This window comes from Periplaneta americana, chromosome 8 (genome assembly GCF_040183065.1).
Source record: "Periplaneta americana isolate PAMFEO1 chromosome 8, P.americana_PAMFEO1_priV1, whole genome shotgun sequence".
Taxonomy (NCBI): Eukaryota; Metazoa; Arthropoda; class Insecta; order Blattodea; family Blattidae; genus Periplaneta; species Periplaneta americana.
In genome coordinates, this window is record NC_091124.1 from 39,445,251 (window position 1) to 39,462,996 (window position 17,746).

At 34.9% G+C, this 17,746-nt stretch overlaps 1 protein-coding gene and 1 long non-coding RNA gene across 7 annotated transcripts in view; one reads left to right on the plus strand and one right to left on the minus strand.

Moving 5' to 3' along the window:
• Positions 1-9,194, plus strand: part of Srrm1 (Serine-arginine repetitive matrix 1) — a 143,580-nt gene extending 134,386 nt beyond the window's left edge. For all 6 annotated transcript variants that reach the window (XM_069832759.1, XM_069832761.1, XM_069832760.1 and 3 more), the window contains one exon: positions 1,648-9,194. In XM_069832759.1, coding sequence (XP_069688860.1) covers positions 1,648-1,761 — 114 coding nt within the window. In that variant the 3' untranslated portion in view covers positions 1,762-9,194. The remainder of the gene's footprint in view (positions 1-1,647) is intronic.
• LOC138704671 (uncharacterized) overlaps positions 1-17,746 on the minus strand; it is a 464,077-nt gene that overhangs the window by 278,260 nt on the left and 168,071 nt on the right. The window lies entirely within an intron of this gene.

Consider the following 17,746-nt stretch of genomic DNA (forward strand, 5'->3'; position numbering starts at 1 on the left):
TTTGAACAAGAAAGAACTCGTCCAAAGTAATGCTAATATGTAATAATCCTCTAAATACTAAATTTGGTAGGAAACGTTGGTTAATATGATGAAGGTTAGGTGTGGTTTGTTAAGGTTTTTAGAGCTGTTCTCATTCGAATAATCTGATAACAAATAATGATAGATGAAGTATAGGAATTTTTTCCACAGCCTACATTAATGTGAAACTGACATGTTATAGTTGCTTCTGTTGATACACAGTATAAAGAAGATACAGTAGAGACAACTCTTGTCGGCACCTTTGACGTTGTTGGTACTAAAATCAAGCTCAGGGAGGTCTAGTTCTCAATGAATCCAACCAAGTCACTAGTATCGGCAGAGCTAACAGCTGATTTTGGCGATCAGCTGTTGAGACATGCTAAACTTTCAGATGAAACTTTGTATTAACTGTTGTAATTACTCCTTTGTTCTGTAATGATATTTATGTCTTATTATGTAGGTCTAATGAAAATTCACTTTTTCAAACTATGGCATGTTACTACACGGGCGAGAGTCATTGCTCATATCAATTTTTCTATCTTTTCAATCACTCTTTCATAGCTAGATCCAAGAGCTAGCTATACACCAACGTAATCGGGTAATTATTATGTAGCCGAGATCATGTTTTCTTTCACTTACAGTAGCCTCTTTAGAGACATTCTATTAAACCGATACAGTTAGAAATTTTAATGTGTATGTTAATTCCAATTTGGAAACCAAAATCAATATCAATATACAAAATAATACTGTCAATAATAGGAATAATCATGTAGGCCTAAGTATAACGTTACTGGTATGAAATAATATCCATCACTAATATAATGTTATTAGCTAGTCAACAAAATTTAATATATCCATTGTTGACGTCGTAACTTCATCGAAACGAATGTCGTGATCTATGTAGCTAATGGTTCAATATTACGTCACCAACATAAGCATCCACCAGTGACTTTAAAATTAGCGTCAATTAGTGAATATTTTCATGATGTTTACATACGAAAGTAATTATTATTATGATTATGTTGCCATTCCTTTGCCTCATGTCTTTCAAATTGTTAAAAGATGAGTAATAAATGTTTTCAGTTAATATTAAATTATGCCAGTGCTGTCGTAGATGGAGAACCATCTGGTGGAGGTTCCAGATAATACACCCGGTTTCGTGACATGCGCACTCAGAATTTGTTCCCACGAAATGGTCTAGTTATCTTTACTGTATCTTCTTTATACTGTGGTTGGTAACGCAAGAAAAGGCAACATGGCAGATGTCAGTGGGACATGGCCTAAAGTTTCTCCAAAATATGTACTAAACTCTGAAATATGGAAAATAAAAGTAACATTTTTCAACTCTACACATTGTGAAACATAAAGGTAATGCAAAATATAATTGATATTAGCTTTATTAGTAAATATGTATTTACATAGAAATCCTTTCCCTGCTTATCAACATGGTTTAGAGCTCTCTTTGTTCATAGGAAACACTCTGGAGTGCAGAAACTTCAGGCGAATACAGACAAGCAAAAAATTTGCATTACAGTGCACTACTTCACACGGATGTGAATTTTGACTCTTGGAGTCTGTAGTCTTCACCATCTTGGCTCCATATTATAACTGCTTAAATTTTCATTGCAGGACTCGGACGCAAGCGAAGCAGAAAATACTGAAGAATTGGAGAGGAGACTGCGAGAAAGAGCCCTGAAGTCAATGAAACGCAGTGAAAGGGGGGGAAGTGATGATAGTAAGTGAGAAAGTGACACAACATAAGTGCAGACCACAATAAAACGTGTGAACAAAACTCTGACAGTGCAGTGAAAATACCACAACTGTTCAGAATCATTCCCCAGATATTTCAATTCCCTCAAGAGACGTAGGCTTTTACTAATGACTTTGTATTAGATCACAAAAAAAGGTACCACGAGAGCTTTGCAAGAAGTCAAGTGTAATGTGATGGGCACCAGATACAAGCATGACCTGAAAACAAACAACTTACTAGAGAGCGAGAACGATTCTTTGAAACTGCATACTTACTGTTGTGTCCATGTGGTTGTGCAACAGTCTCTTTCAAGTATTGTTAACGGCATAATTGTGATTTTATTGACTTATATGTATATACACACCTGTTTAGTACCACACTACTACTGCCATGATGGTTGCGTCATTTTTAAAGACTTGAAGTTTCAGTTTGTACTTGAAGCATTTGCTCCCATACAGATTTCTTTGTTCAAATTTCCTACTTCGAAATGTTATTCACTTAATTTTCTCAAGTGTAAGAGAAAGTATATTCAGCCCAATTTTGGGGACGGCTGTTTGGGGAAAGTGTCATACATCCTGTATCAGATATTTTTTAATGTAGAAGTCTTTGGTACAAAGAATAATATATTTACCTAATGTGTGACAATCTTATATTTTTTAAAAAAGACTTGTAAAAACAGAACGCTGACATTCTATATCACTGGAAATACCTGAGCGGAAGAAAGAAATGCACCATTTTATAATCTGTATCTCCAGAGAAATCATTTCGTTTTGCGTGAAACTTGAGTTCTGCACGCTATGAAAATGCACCACATGTACTGCTTTAAATATAAGAATCAGTTCTTTAATGGGGAGGAACACTTGTTTATGCAGTAGTTGTCGAGAGAGCTTGAACAAAGTGTGTCACTGGCTATCAGCGATCTTAAGTTTGCTGCTTGCTGTGTCTCTTACATTGTGATACATAAAAATAACTTCATTTCAGATTTTATTTCAGTCTTATGTTCTCTCTCTTTCATAGTGTCTTTGTATTATTTCTTGTTAACAAAAATAAATGCGCAATGATATTTAACTAAGTACACAGAACGAAAAGAAAAGTACGTTCTTCTTTTAATGACTAAAATTAGGTGTTCCTAAGCTGCATTCATGAATTAAACAGATTTGTTCTATCACCCAGAGAGTTTTGTGAATTGCATATCAAAAGAAATAAAAATAAAATTTAATATTTATCGTGCTAACATTTTATGTATGGCTTACTTTATTATAAATGTCTGAACTGTTGATTTCCTTCGAAATGTTCCATCACAGTTTCTAACAGAACTCGTCAATCAGCATAGCAGGAGTCCATTTGCTGCTCAGATATTTCTTCTTCCTCAAAACATCTTGGTGGAATCATTCTTCATTATCAACACTGACTGTAAGTGTGAATAAAAAGTGTATTAGTGGGAGACGTATTACGTCTCATTTTTGTGTAGACATCAAAGAAATGTGGTACTGTAGTTTTTCATACAAATTTCTCAGCACAGTTTAATACTTTTTGAAAATTTTACTTTTTCATCATTTTTTTTTTCCTCTGGACTCACATTCTTGCCTTCATTTTGACCCCCATCAGTTTGCTAATATATTTTCTTCATGTGAAGAAATCCTGCTGTACCACTGCAATATGTTTTTGACAGAACTTTTCATGAGATTTAACAATAGCTGTAGGATCAATCCAACATGAAATTTTAGTTCTTTCCACTGCTCAACTAGCTAATGGTTTTATATCTGTTCATAACTAACAAATTTAAGATGCCTTTTCACAAAAATGTTATGGGTGATAGAGAAATTCTGTGTTTAGATGTGGTAAATTTTGACAATTATCTGCTGGCCAGTATCACATCTTTCTGTTGTTTAATTTCTTGTGGAGGCTGTGATTGATTTGCAGATGGAATTACTTAGTTCTTGCCTTAGAACTTACAAGATATCTTCTTTCAGATTGCAGTCAGTGAAGCGACATTTTTTAGAACTATTCAGAATTAAAAAAAAAAATAAATTTAACCATTCAGAATAGTTGTACTGCATATGTTTCAAAATATCAGATTCAACGAGCTTCCATGTTTCATAGTGACTGTTACAGTAATAAAAAAAAAGTAATAATGAATTCGTTCAGTTTTTATGGAACACTAGATCACTTTTGCTTTGTGCATTGGAATGATGCTCGCTTGTTTTGATTCTTTGGCATAGTTTGTTTCATCTAAGCAATTATGCTAAAGAAATAATTGTGAAAAATGTGCTTAGTAATGTGGAAATCTGCAAGTGTGTTATATAAATGTAGGTCTGGGTATTGTTAACATTGATCAATTAATTCCTTTTTGTTTGAATATTTGCAAATCAGCAGTGACAAAATAATAATAATAATAACAATAAAAATGTTATTCCTGATGTTTGAATTGTTTGAAAACTTGGCATCTAAGTTTGACACTTTTTTTTTTTCTTTTTCCTTTTTGCATTTATTGCTAATCAGTCATAATGTAAGATTGAGAAACAATTTTTTTTCTTTGTACTTTGTGTTTTCTTTAGCATGTTCAAGAATGTGCTTCTATTGAATTTTAACAATTGTGTTGAAATCATTTTGATGAAACCTTTGTAAAATGATTTTCTTTCATTTACCATGCTTTCCTCTTGTCCCGTATATTTTGACAAATCCATGACATTCAAAATTGGAAAACACCTCTTTGTGATGTTATTCCCGTAATAATACAGCAATTTGTGTCTGGTGGTATTGATGTTTATCAGTTTATCTAGGCTCATGGTTGTTGTTACGAAGTGAGGCATTGGCAATAGCTATATTGTTAGCAGATTCACATTATGACATCTGGGAGAAAATTTATTTCTGCTATAGGAAACTTGGCAGTCACACATATGAAATAAACTTTTTATAAGCATGAAATATAAGGCAGATCTTGTCATTGTAATCGTCTTAACCATTATCTTGATCATTATTCTTGTGCAGTACCAACTTAACGGTTTCCTATGATCACTAGTGGCCGTGTGCACCATTCTCGATCATCTAGCCCCGTTTATCAGCAATCACGGAAACATGGTTAATTTTTGACAGTGATCAAGTTACAGATGCGGTGCACCGACATTTTCCCTCGATGAACTCAGTACCGTCAGCTGACATACGCTCGCTTGAGAAGAATCATCTGAGCGCTAGGTTACCGCGTATAAAACAGCGAACGAACGCACTCTGTCAATAATCGCTTCGTTTTTGTTTGTCAGACTGCTTTCAAACATCCTCGCAGTTTTCAAATAACAAGTTTCAATAATCATGGAAGAAAAAAAGAAAAGAGCACCGAAATTCTCACAGTTTGAAGTGGGAATTCTTTTAGAACTCATCAGCAATTCTGCATCAATATTAGAGAATAAAAGTACTGACGGAAGTTCTCTAAGAGGAAAGCAGGCTACCTGGTTGGATTTAACCTCACAATTTAACATGAGTTATACGTGTTTACATAATTCCACATAATTTGTAACGTAATTTATACAGTGGTTATTTCATATTATTGATAATAATTGGGAAAATTTCAGTATATGGATACCTCACTGACAATTTTCTTGAAATAGGCTACTAAAAAGAGCAGATTTGTATGTCTTTGTCGAATGCTCATCTTGCTTACGAAAAGACACATTTCAGTGCCAATAATTTATTTGGGAAAATTTCAATATACCAATACCTCACTGACAATTATCTTGAAATAGGCTACTAAAAAGAGCAGATTGGTATGTGTTTGTCGAATGCTCATCATCTTGCTTACGAAAAGACACATTTCAGTGCCAATAATTTATTTGGGGAAATTTCAGTATACGGATACCTCGGTAACAATTATTTCAAAGTTAAAAAAAAAAAAAGCAATTCGTCTGTGTATGTCGAATACGCATCATCATGCATACGAAAAGGAAGTTTTTAGTACCAATTTATTTTATGTGCACAAGGTTGGAATTTTGGAATAAGAGGGAAAGGAAAGTATCCTTGTTCTGAAATTTATCCATTTATTTTGCATTCATAAGGTTGGAATTTTGGAGTAAGAGGGAAAGGAAGGTAACTGTGTAATTTCTCTCAATTCAAGCGTAAATAGCCTAATTGTCCAAAACGTCATGTAGGTCCTAATAGTTTCAGACGGCAAATCTATAGCTAATAAGTGATAATCTCGCATTCTACAAAATGGTCATTTAGTTTTACTATATTATTACTGGCATAGAATAACTACTTTATTATTATGTTAACAAAATTGGACAGTTAGGCCTAAATAATATTTTGTCTTCAAGTGAAGTCCCAATCTTCCAAAGCAGAAACATGTATAAAACATTAGTCTATTTTGAGAAAAAAAAAAAAAAACATTTTTATTATTCATCTACAAACTTACTCTTTCTACAATAACACCAATTCTGTTATTTCCGCAGTGATTTGCGTGTTCAAGATACTTCATTTCATCTTCAATTCCATCAAGTACGTCAAATCGTACCGCCATTTTGGTGTTCTCGACTTGACCATGTTCAATTCAAGATAATCGGTCCCACACCTGTGATTAAATTTGATCATCAACTCGCTTGTTTAACTTTGATCGAGATTGATGCTCTGCAAATTGGCGTTGAAGATGGTCAAGTGCCTACTTAACTATGGTCAAATTTTAATCGAGATTGGTGCACACGGGCATAGGTCCATAGAATGTTTGCTATATGGCTCACATGAGATTGGTCTGCCTAGAAAGATAATACAGTGCATTGATTTTCTCCATTTAGGATGACTGGATGTCCTTTTGTCCATGTACATCCATTATTGCTTTTGATGTCTAAACTGTTTTCTTTTGCCCCAAGTGTTAAAATGTCCTCTGTCTTCCTCCCTTCCCCATTTTGCTTTTAATTACAGCTATTCGTGTCAGCTTATATAGGGTGGATGGTAATCTCTGCACCAAAATGAAACTGTGTAGAGATTTGAAACATCTAAACAAGATTTTTCTCTAACGTTCACATTTTAGAGGAAATCATTATGTTTCTGTGAAGCATTTGGCAACATCACGGCTACTGCAATAACTCTAAGCAAGCGCCTTACCTTGCCTTCCCCCTCTGCTGTACTCAGTAACATGCAACGTATGCTGCATTGCAAGATTTATTATTTCAACGATTTGCACTGTTATTCGGTTTAAATTCATGGCTGAACTGTTCAGATTATTTTTACCTATCTGCTAGTATAGCAATCAGCTATTTCTCTTGGGCCATTACCGCAATAGAGCTCTGCGAACATTGGGCAAAGACTATTTTTTTCCTGCCTAATGCTGCTTCATCGAAGGAAAAGTGTAATAAAAGTTTTGTTATACTTGACATGTAGAATCACCTCTTAAATGTTTGTGCAAAGATTACCATCCACCCTGTATACTTTTCAAAGATGTTGAAGGTGCTAAATTAGGAGTTATTCTTATCAAAGTCTTAAAAATTTGCTCTTTAGACCAAGTGAAAGATCTTTTTTTTTTTTTTTCCTTCCTTTTTTCTTTACACGAAGTATACAGGGTGTCCAAGGAGGAATGTGAACTACGTCAGGGTAATGTAGTTTGGGTAAACCTGCATTACTTTAACCTAGTATGTAGTCCGGATCTTCTTATTTTATACCTTAAGGTAAAAACGTAACCATTTTCCCACTCTTACTACATTATGCTAGTGGATTATAGTGGTTTTCTAGTTGTCAGGTTGAATTTTCTCGTACTTACTTACTTACTGGCTTTTAAGGAACCCGGAGGTTCATTGCCGCCCTCACATAAGCCCGCCATTGGTCCCTATCCTGAGCAAGATTAATCCAGTCTCTACCATCATATCCCACCTCCCTCAAATCCATTTTAATATTATCATCCCATCTACGTCTCGGCCTCCCCAAAGGTCTTTTTCCCTCCGGCCTCCCAGCTAACACTCTATATGCATTTCTGGATTTGCCCATACGTGCTACATGTCCTGAATTTTCTCGTGCCAACTTTATTTCGAATTTCGATACTGGCAGTTACTTTCTATTATCACAGTCTAGTATATACAGTCACGAAGCTTGGGTTGTTGAGGGTACTAGGAACAATAGACTGTGCTGGTAGTATTTCACATTGTCTATGATGAGGCGATAGTAGCAATCCTAGTGGTTAGCAACTATCTATGGATGCATATTCCCTACGTATTGATCTTCGTGACTATATATATATTAGACTGTGCTATTATGTTGAGAGCATCATTTGCCTTTGAAGAAAAAGCTGCTAATGTTATGAAACAGAAATTACTATTTAAAATTTGAATGATATTAATAATTAAAAATATTGCAGGTAGTAACTAATGCAGAATTAATTAATAAAAACAGAATACATCTTAGAATAGAATTTGGTTTTCGCAGTTTATACTGATTATTTCACGTGGTCAAACAAAATAAATTTTTAGGTTAAGTCTCCTGACTCAAGCTATGTAGTCAAACCATTGAGTTTCAAGTTGCCAGACAAAATATATTTTAATAAGTAAAGAATGAATGAACAAATAAACATTATTATTATTATTATTATTATTATTATTATTGTTATTATTATTTATTGTTTTAGTACATAGCAATATTATTTTACTTGCTTTGTTGATATCTGGTAACAGTTGTTAACATTGAAAGGAAGGCCCATATTAGCTTTTTAGAAATTAAAAGTAACTGAACTCCATTTTATTTATGTTCAAAGTCTATAATGGTTGGGAAAATATTGATGAGCAAACTTTGAATTACACACGTATTTTTACATTTTAGAACAATGTGTTATGAATATGATACATTATTGAAAAATGTGTCTTTTGTGCTCCTGTAATAAATTTATTTCAAAGCACAGACTCAGTAAGAAAATAAAATATTTATGCAACACAAGTTTTGCTGGCAATTCAAGTATATCACATGGAACTGCAAGAAGTACCAGTATTTCTCCTGTCAATTTCTCCCCAGCTGTTAGACTTTGGACATAGATATATTGGGTTAAATCTGTCCAGTTTAACCCAAACTACATTATCTTGAAGTATTTTACATTCCTCTTGGGATAACCTGTATCAAGAGAAAGTACTTCGTTGCTGCAAAAAATTTCATGAAAATACATCTTTTCAGCATACCTGATAAAAAGTGGTTTTTTGCTTGCTGTCCTTGTACGTCAGTTTCTTCTGAACTCTTGGACAGTATTCATATATATACGTGGTCAGTATCTACAAATCAGTTGAACTGGGAATGATGCACTGAAACATAATAATTTTTTTTACAAAAAAATAAAATAAAATGGGTTTGTAAAGAAATAATAAAGCATGGTATTTACTTGAAATTGGCTCTAATATTTTTTGCCACCATAATCTTGTTTTGTACATAAGATGGATTGATAAATAAAATAGTATGTCCAAGCTTCCATGTTTCGAAGAAATTAATAATTTACGTATTTGTACCTCCAATAGAGAACTAGAGACGAAAAAGACTCACAGTGGAATCTTCGTTCCAAAGAATTTGATATAAATACGTCTTTTATTAAGGGCACTGGGAAGTGTTCTGCATGTTTTTTTTTTTTCGTCTTAACATACAAGAATTTCAAAATTAAGTATATGCAATAGATTTTGAGCTAGGACCATGAAAATTTTGCCACTTAACAGCATGTTCTGTCCCACTCCATGGCATCACAGTCTAAGGCATCCTGTCTAGGACTCACGTTACGGAATGCGCGCTGGTTCGAGTCCTCATGGGGGAAGAAATTTTCTCATGAAATTTCAGCCAGTGTATAGGAGCAGTGCCCACTCAGCATCGTGATGCACTTGGGGAGCTACAATAGGTAGCAAAAATCTGGTTTCGCAAACCAGCTATAACGGCTGGGGTGATCATCGTGCTAACCACACGATACCTCCAGTCTGGTTGGACGATCGTCAACCTCTGCTTCGGCATGTGAACGTGAGGCCAGCAGCTGGCTGATCGGGCTTGGCTCTTCAGGGCTGTAGCGTCATGGATTTGGATCAGCATGTTCTTGTTAAATGTGGCTGAAGTTGAAATGTAGTTTAATTATCATAGCTCTGATTCCTAATTAATTAATGAAATGCAGAATCATAGTACAACACGTGTGTTATTCATTTAATATATTTTTTTTTATATTAATTTATGCGATCTGATTTTATAAATAATGCACAGGTTGACAGAACTGTGAAGTGGATGATGCAACACCAATGAAAATTACGTCAGTTGCAGTTGAAGGATTGAGGAACAAGCACGTGTGTTCGTTTCGTCCATAGCATACTCTGTGTTTAGGAATGAGAGCTTGAAATGGAGCCTACACGTGTCTTGGGTACTACGGCACATCCTGGGCAACGACTCTGTCAATAAATTGGTCTACACAACTGACTTCATATGGATGACTGACAAATAGTCAAGTAGCCTCTGTTAGATATTAAAAAAAATTGTTACTATTAAGTGGAAGATTTCGTTACACTTTTTGTTGATTCATATAGATCTCTTTACGTAAAAAAAAAGTCTTGAACATATGTATATGAATTGCTTTGTAAAATTACTGCAACTCTGAAGCCATGAGAAGAACTTCAAGATAGCTATCATCCTTGGTGGGATGCAGGTGTAAGCATTTCCAGCACTTTTGTTCTAAACTGATCCTAATATTTTCAGTTCAGAAATAATGAGTAGCTTTGATAACAGGTAATATTCCAACAAAGATTGCAATACATCTGATGGTGACTTCATTTCCAAACCTGAACTTGACATTCACTACAAGGTATTTACTTCTAATTGTGTACAGTATAATCATTTTTGCTCGACCATACTATAATACCCTCATTACATGTGACGTAACTATCTTAATGACATACATTAAAGTACTGTTATTATGTTATTGCAACAATCGATTTCGAACTAAGCATATGCGATATTGATTAATATCGTACACGCAACATCCCACAAGCCTTGAGAGCACCAATTCAAAGTGGTAGGTGTGAGTTTTGATCGAATCACTCAAACATTAACCCAACTTCAAACATTCCACTGGAAGCCATTCCCCAGATAAATTTCACAAACTACACACTCAAGAACATGTATTAAAAATAAAATAAATTCAGTTCATATCAATTTTAATATTATAATAAATTGAATAATTTCCTGTATTTTAATGTGTGTTGCTTTGAGGTTAAAATCTCCATATCAAGCCCTGCAAAAAATCAATGAATATAGTGTACTTGCCTGCCATCTGTTGCATTACTCGGGAACATGCTGAAAAGACACACTCATGCCATCTGTTGCAATAATCGAGAACACGTTGAAAATACACTCATGGTCACCATTTCATTATCAGGAAAGTAACAAGGTAAGATATTTGTAAAAACTCTTAACTTAGGTATTTAATTGTGGTCAAACAAAAACAGTCTTATGCATCTTGCCTATAATGGTAATTAAGGCACTCATATGAAAATTATACTCGCTTACGCTCGTTTCATAAACATACTCGCGTCTTATAAGCTTGTTGCATAATTTACTATTACAGTAGAACCTCGATTTAGGCGACCTCCATTTAACATTAAATTCTTACAGTCCCAGTAATTATTACATATGATTAATGAATTTTTATGTTTAGATTAAAGTTACTATCTTTGCCGTCAAACATGTTTTAAATGTTCTTAAATGATTTCTTTTAAATATCGACTAATACAAAATGTATTTCGATTCAACATTTGAAATACAAATGTTTTGAAGAGTCAACAACTTGACAACACTGCTGCGTCGCCACCATGTGCTAACAGTGTGGATCCCTGTCCTCTCCATTTATAAAGGAAGCTGCAAGGAAATACCCCTGTAAACCCAAGCGACATAGTGCGGCTTGAAGACATCAATGGAGAAAATCCATGACCCCCATCGGGAATCGAACCTGTCCCGCTTGCTGCGTTATGTCTTATCCGCGACTATACCGCGCTCCTCAGTTTGAGGGATTGGCTAAGGTTTTATACAAGATGTTTGGAGAAGTCATCCAAGAACAATACTGCAAGATCAAAGACAAAAATTGATACTGAATACAGTAATTTAAATACAGCAAAACTTCATTAATCCGGATCTATTGGGGCTGAGAGCTCTCTGGATTAAGAGATGAGGATGGATAAATATGGCGAAAAACCAGTAAACTAAAATAAATACTTTAAAACGAGCTATGTGAAAAATACATAATATAAAATTTAACGCGCATTTATGGCCTTGTTAGCTGCTATAACAAAATTTCTAAAGCTCTGGTACAAAAAAAGACACTAAAAACGTTGAATGCAATTTCCCGTAACTTTATTTTTATTTAAACTGCTCTTTGATATGTGAAAAATACATAATATAACATTTAACGCGCATTTATGGCCTTGTTAGCTGCTATAACACAATTATTTCTAAAGCTCTGGTACAAAAAAGACACTAAAAACGTTGAATGCAATTTCCCGTAACTTTATTTTTATTTAAACTGCTCTTTGATATGTGAAAAATACATAATATAAAATTTAACGCGCATTTTTGGCCTTGTTAGCTGCTATAACACAATTTATAAAGCTCTGGTACAAAAAAAGACACTAAAAAACGTTGAATACAATTTCTCGTAACTTTATTTTTATTTAAAATGTTCTTTGATACGAGAAAAATATGTACGTTACATACAATTTAATGCGCATTATTGCCTTTTCGGCTGTTGTGACGCCATTTTTAAAGCTCTGGTGCACAGGGTTTTTAAATGACACTAAACTTTGATTACAGCATAGCCACATCCATTTTTTTTTTGTGTCCACGAGCCGCCAATGATGATATGTGCTTGGTGAGGCTCGTGAATTTGTGGTAATACTGGGTGTTCATTTCAAAGTGTGTCATGACGTCACTGTTGTTGGGTCACCGATTTGAAGCGAGTTTCAGCTTATATGTTAGAGAAGTTGCCTATTTAAGGCGTTCTTCAATCTGAACTTGAGAACGTGTACGGTATAACTTGAACGTCGTAGCAACAGATGGCGGTCTGTACGGTCTGTGTGCTACCATAACCTCTTTCGAACTGCGCCGGCAAGTCGTACGCAGGGTATTTGTTATCATCGGTTGCGTACGGTAACATTCCACAACACAAATCAAATGCTCCGTGTCCATGTTGACCGTCGAAGTTAATGTCAACAAATACGTAAGTAATCGTCTTAACCCTCTCCCCATATCCCGACAGTACGTATTTCCAAACAGTTCACATTCCTGCCACTACCGGCGTTACCGTACGTATCGGCACGTACTCTTCAGAATGAACGCCGTACTTGCTAGCCAACTTCTCTGCCTCTTAGATTATACACCTGAGCTGCGGAAGTGTAGGAAGATTGAATTCTCTAAGCTCATCGGCTAGCCACATGACGGCATACAGCGAGCCAAGACACATTTTGAACTGAACACCCAGTAGTAGTCCTATATTTGACTATACAATTCTTTGATTTGACCTATTCTACCTACAAGCAATGCTTAGAGAAGGCAGTGGTAGACAAATGAATCACTGTAGCTTTCTCAGACGAAACAGGTCAAAGATAATCTCATTTCATCATTTTCTTCTTCTTTTTTCAGGGATTGCTTTCGTTGGCCTGTATTATTATTATTATTATTATTATTATTATTATTATTATTATTATTTGTATATTCTCCGCAATTTTTTTTAGCCAAAAGGTACACTCTTCTTCCTCTAGAGATCGTTATCCAGGCACTCGTCTTCCATGTTCTTTTTCTGCATGTTGTCCCTTACACCATCTTACCGAAGAAGGTGGTCCTCCAGGCGGTATCCAGTGAAGAACTTCTTTGTTTACTTGAGTATCTTCTCTTCGCATTATGCGTCCATACCAACTTACATAAATGAAGGTCTCCCTCGATTTTTAAGTAGGTTATTTTACGACGTTTTATCAACATCTTAGGTTATTTAGCGTCTGAATGAGATGAAGGTGATAATGCCGGTGAAATGAGTCCGGGGTCCAGCACCGAAAGTTACCCAGCATTTGCTCATATTGGGTTGAGGGAAACCCCCGGAAAAACCTCAACTACGTAACTTGACCCGACCGGGAATCGAACCCGGGCCACCTGGTTTCGCAGCCAGACGCGCTAACCGTTACTCCACACCTCCCTCGAAAAAGGGTGTAACATCAAATTAATGAAAAATGTCACTTCGGTAGAAGAAGTAATTTTGAAGCATTCATTTATAACAATACAAAAATACATCCAATACCTGCTAATAAATAGGCTATAGGCCTAACGAAAAAATGCCACTGAAATTATTTTATTTCCTCCTAAAACATGTATTATAGATTTATTGGTTACACCCTTATTCGAGCGAGGGCTTCAATTACAGTTCCGTTTGTTTAATATAGGCCTAATTCTTCTTTCCAACTATTTCTTCCTCTATACTCCAGTGTTATTTTTCACTTTATCAATTCTTAATGTTTGTACTGAAGGCCTTACATAGACCAACCACGCGGCCTTAATAATTTATTTCTTTGATGTTTATTATTATTATTTTTATTATTATTATTATTATTATTATTATCATCATCATCATCATCATCATTAGGGCTAGGATTTTGATGAAATTGGATCTTTTTTCTAGTAAACCAGAAACATTGCTGCTTTAGTATTTATATGTTACCGGTACGTGATAAACTATGTGTTTTAAGACACATTTGTTAGGGCATTTTTTTTTGCATTTTTTTGCCTGTTTCAACTCATAAGAGCATCTTTTGTTTTATCCGGTCATTTTTTTAAGTATTTTCATTTAATTTTGGCCATAAATCCCCATTATTAATGTAAAATAATGTTTATTTCCTTTGATATTTTCTTTACATATTTTGTCCATTAATACCCATAATTTTGTATAATATTTTAACCGTTTTTCTACACAAATATTGCCATTTTAACGTAGTACACCCCATGTAATGTATCAGTCTAACCATCCCTTCAATATAGACCCTCTATACCTGCTAATTCCGGATAAGAGTGGCCTTGTGGTAGACTACAAGAAAACTAGAAGTAAAGTAAATCCATGGCGTTACAGCCCATGAAGGGCCAAGACATATCAGCCGACTACTGACCTCACGTCCACATGCCGAAGCTGAGGTGAACGATCATACATGGAAACTACATCAGGTAAAATAGTTAATTAAAGTGTACTACTTAGAAAAAATTATGTAAAATTTAATTTAATTATTAGTCTAAATATTAAGTAGTACAAAACCTCTTTTTCTACTAAGCCAGTTATGTAAGATCAATTTTAGGGCATTTTTAAGGGCATTTTTTTTAGATTTTTAGGTCATAAATGCATTGTTTTTAGGATATTTTTTCATGATTTATAGGTAATCAAAATCCTAGCCTTAATCATCATCGATGATTTGGGTCCTTTAGTTGTATCATCCTCATTTTCGTGATGATTACGAATCAACAACCGGGTAGTCATTTCCTTTAATGTGGTCAGAATGGTACAAACCACTCCTTCAGACAATACAAAAAAAGCGACATATACCCAGTTTCGTTTATATGAAAGGACCATAAACATCTATTTCCTTACCGGAAATCGAACTTAGAACTTTTGGATTTGTGTCCAGAAACTGTACCATTTCAAGATCTACATAATCTCTGTGAACTTCATACTTTCTCTCCTTGAATTCAGAAATAATTGCTGCTTTTCTTTGTCAAGGTCCATTGCCTTGCAAGAGAAGGGGACAGCATTGGACTCGTGGAATTTTCTCTGTGGAATATTTTGCTTGATTCGCTTCCTGCAGACCTTGTAGCTGCTCCACTTCTGCATTGGAGGTCTCTGCCATCCACATGTGTAAAGTCAGATCCCATATTTACGCTCAACATTGTCAATGTACCTTTCGTGATGATTTCTAAGGTGTTACTAATCAACATTAGTCATTCCGATTAAAATGGTTCCAGAAAGAATTACCGTACGTATATTACATATCCATTTCTTTGCCCACGTTTCTGCTTCAATCAGATATCTCTACAGATCTGTGAGACTGCAGTGATCTCTAGTTGAATCACGAAAATAGAAGTGAGATTCTAGCATTGTTGTGTGAGTTTTGCGAGATTTCGTACCAAAATCGTTAAAACTTCACCCACTCATTCCAACACAGCTCCATTTCTTATTCTGTCTGTCCACTCCACACGATCCATTCTTCTCCTTACTCACATTTCAAATGCTTCTAGTCGCTTCTTTTCACTTGGTCGTAATGTCCGCGTTTCTGCCTCCAACAGTGCCACAATCCATACAAAGCACTTCACTAGTCTCTTCCTTAGTTCTTTTCCCAGAGGTCCGCAGAAGATGCTCCTTTTTCTATTAAAAGCTTCCTTGGCCATTGCTATCCTTCTTTTGACTTCCTAGCAGCAGCTCATGTTATTGCTTACTCGTATAGTACCCTACACTCCAAGTATTTGAACCTGTCCACAATCAAATATTTAGAATAAAAATTTTTACATTATGCAAAAATAAGGGAGAAAAATGCTCGAAGAGAATAATAATACGGGAACCGGGAGACTGCTAAAAATTAGGGGCAAATACGGGAGGGTTGGCAACCCTATTATAAGATCAGAGAATTCATAGTTCTCACGATTAAAATGTAATTTTGCTTATCGTAGGCGTTATTATAGAATAGTTTTTAATTATAGTCCTAGGTTTATTGCATCTACTATTTATAGATTTACGTTTATTTTATTTTATTTCATTTACGTTTATTTTATTTTATTTCATGTAATTGTAATTATTGTAGGGGAGAGTCGGGTAGTATCGGACAGTGCATTTCTTTCATCTACCACCATATGGTAGTACCTGAATGACATGGTTATGTTTCTCTATGCGACATCACAGAAACGTAACCATGTCAATCAGGTACTATCATCGTGTGGTAGATCAAAGAAACTCACTGTCCGATATTACCCGATGTCCTATACTACCCGACTCTCCCCTATATTATACTGTATATCACTGCCACCGGGTGTATACCCAATTGTAGTGTTAATAAATAAATAAATAAATAAATAAATAAATAAATAAATAAATAAATAAATAAATAAATAAATAAATAAATAAATATATACATACATACATACATACATACGTAATTTCTGCAATAAATTTATTCTTTTTCGCTTTATGGACAGTGCTTTCCTTGCCTTCCATGTACGGCACGCCACTGGCTTTGTCCATCAAAATTCCAACACTACCTGGCTGGGGATCGAACCCGGCCGCCTAAATGAAAAACAAGCGCGCTGGCACTTGAACCACAGACGCGACTAGTGACTGCAAAAAGTCATCCGTTCGATGAACACAAAGGCTTGCTTACCACTAAAGTCTATCCAAGCCAAGAACGGACCAAAATAATATGTCGTCACTGACTGATCTACGATTAGTTGAAAGCCAAAGCCAATACATGCTATAAAACATAGTCCCTAAGTATTTCATTATAGCTAGCGTTTTTACACATATGTCAATTTCAATCAGTGCAATGTAATTAACCATTATGCTAGATTAAAAGAAACCTAATGTACCTATACATTAATGTGTACTGATCTTTTCTGTTTACTGCGGCGTAGTGATACGAGTACATTAATATTGTTTTTGGATTGGACAGATAATAGTGCAAATTGTTTTCCACTGTAATGCAATTTAATTTACATTGTTTTCCAGGTTACCTCAACCGCGGAAACTTGGGGAAATTTGGTGTCATGTAATTTAATAAAATTGTTTATGAATTTCGTTTACAGCAGTGATACTCACTAGAAATTAGAGGCGAACCAAAAGTGAGAAATAGTAATTTTCCGAGAGCCACAATGCATTTCACAGCATTGAAGATTAACAAAATCCTCTGATTTTTAATTATTTAGCCTATTATTATTATTATTATTATTATTATTATTATTATTATTATTATTATTATTATTATTATTATCCTG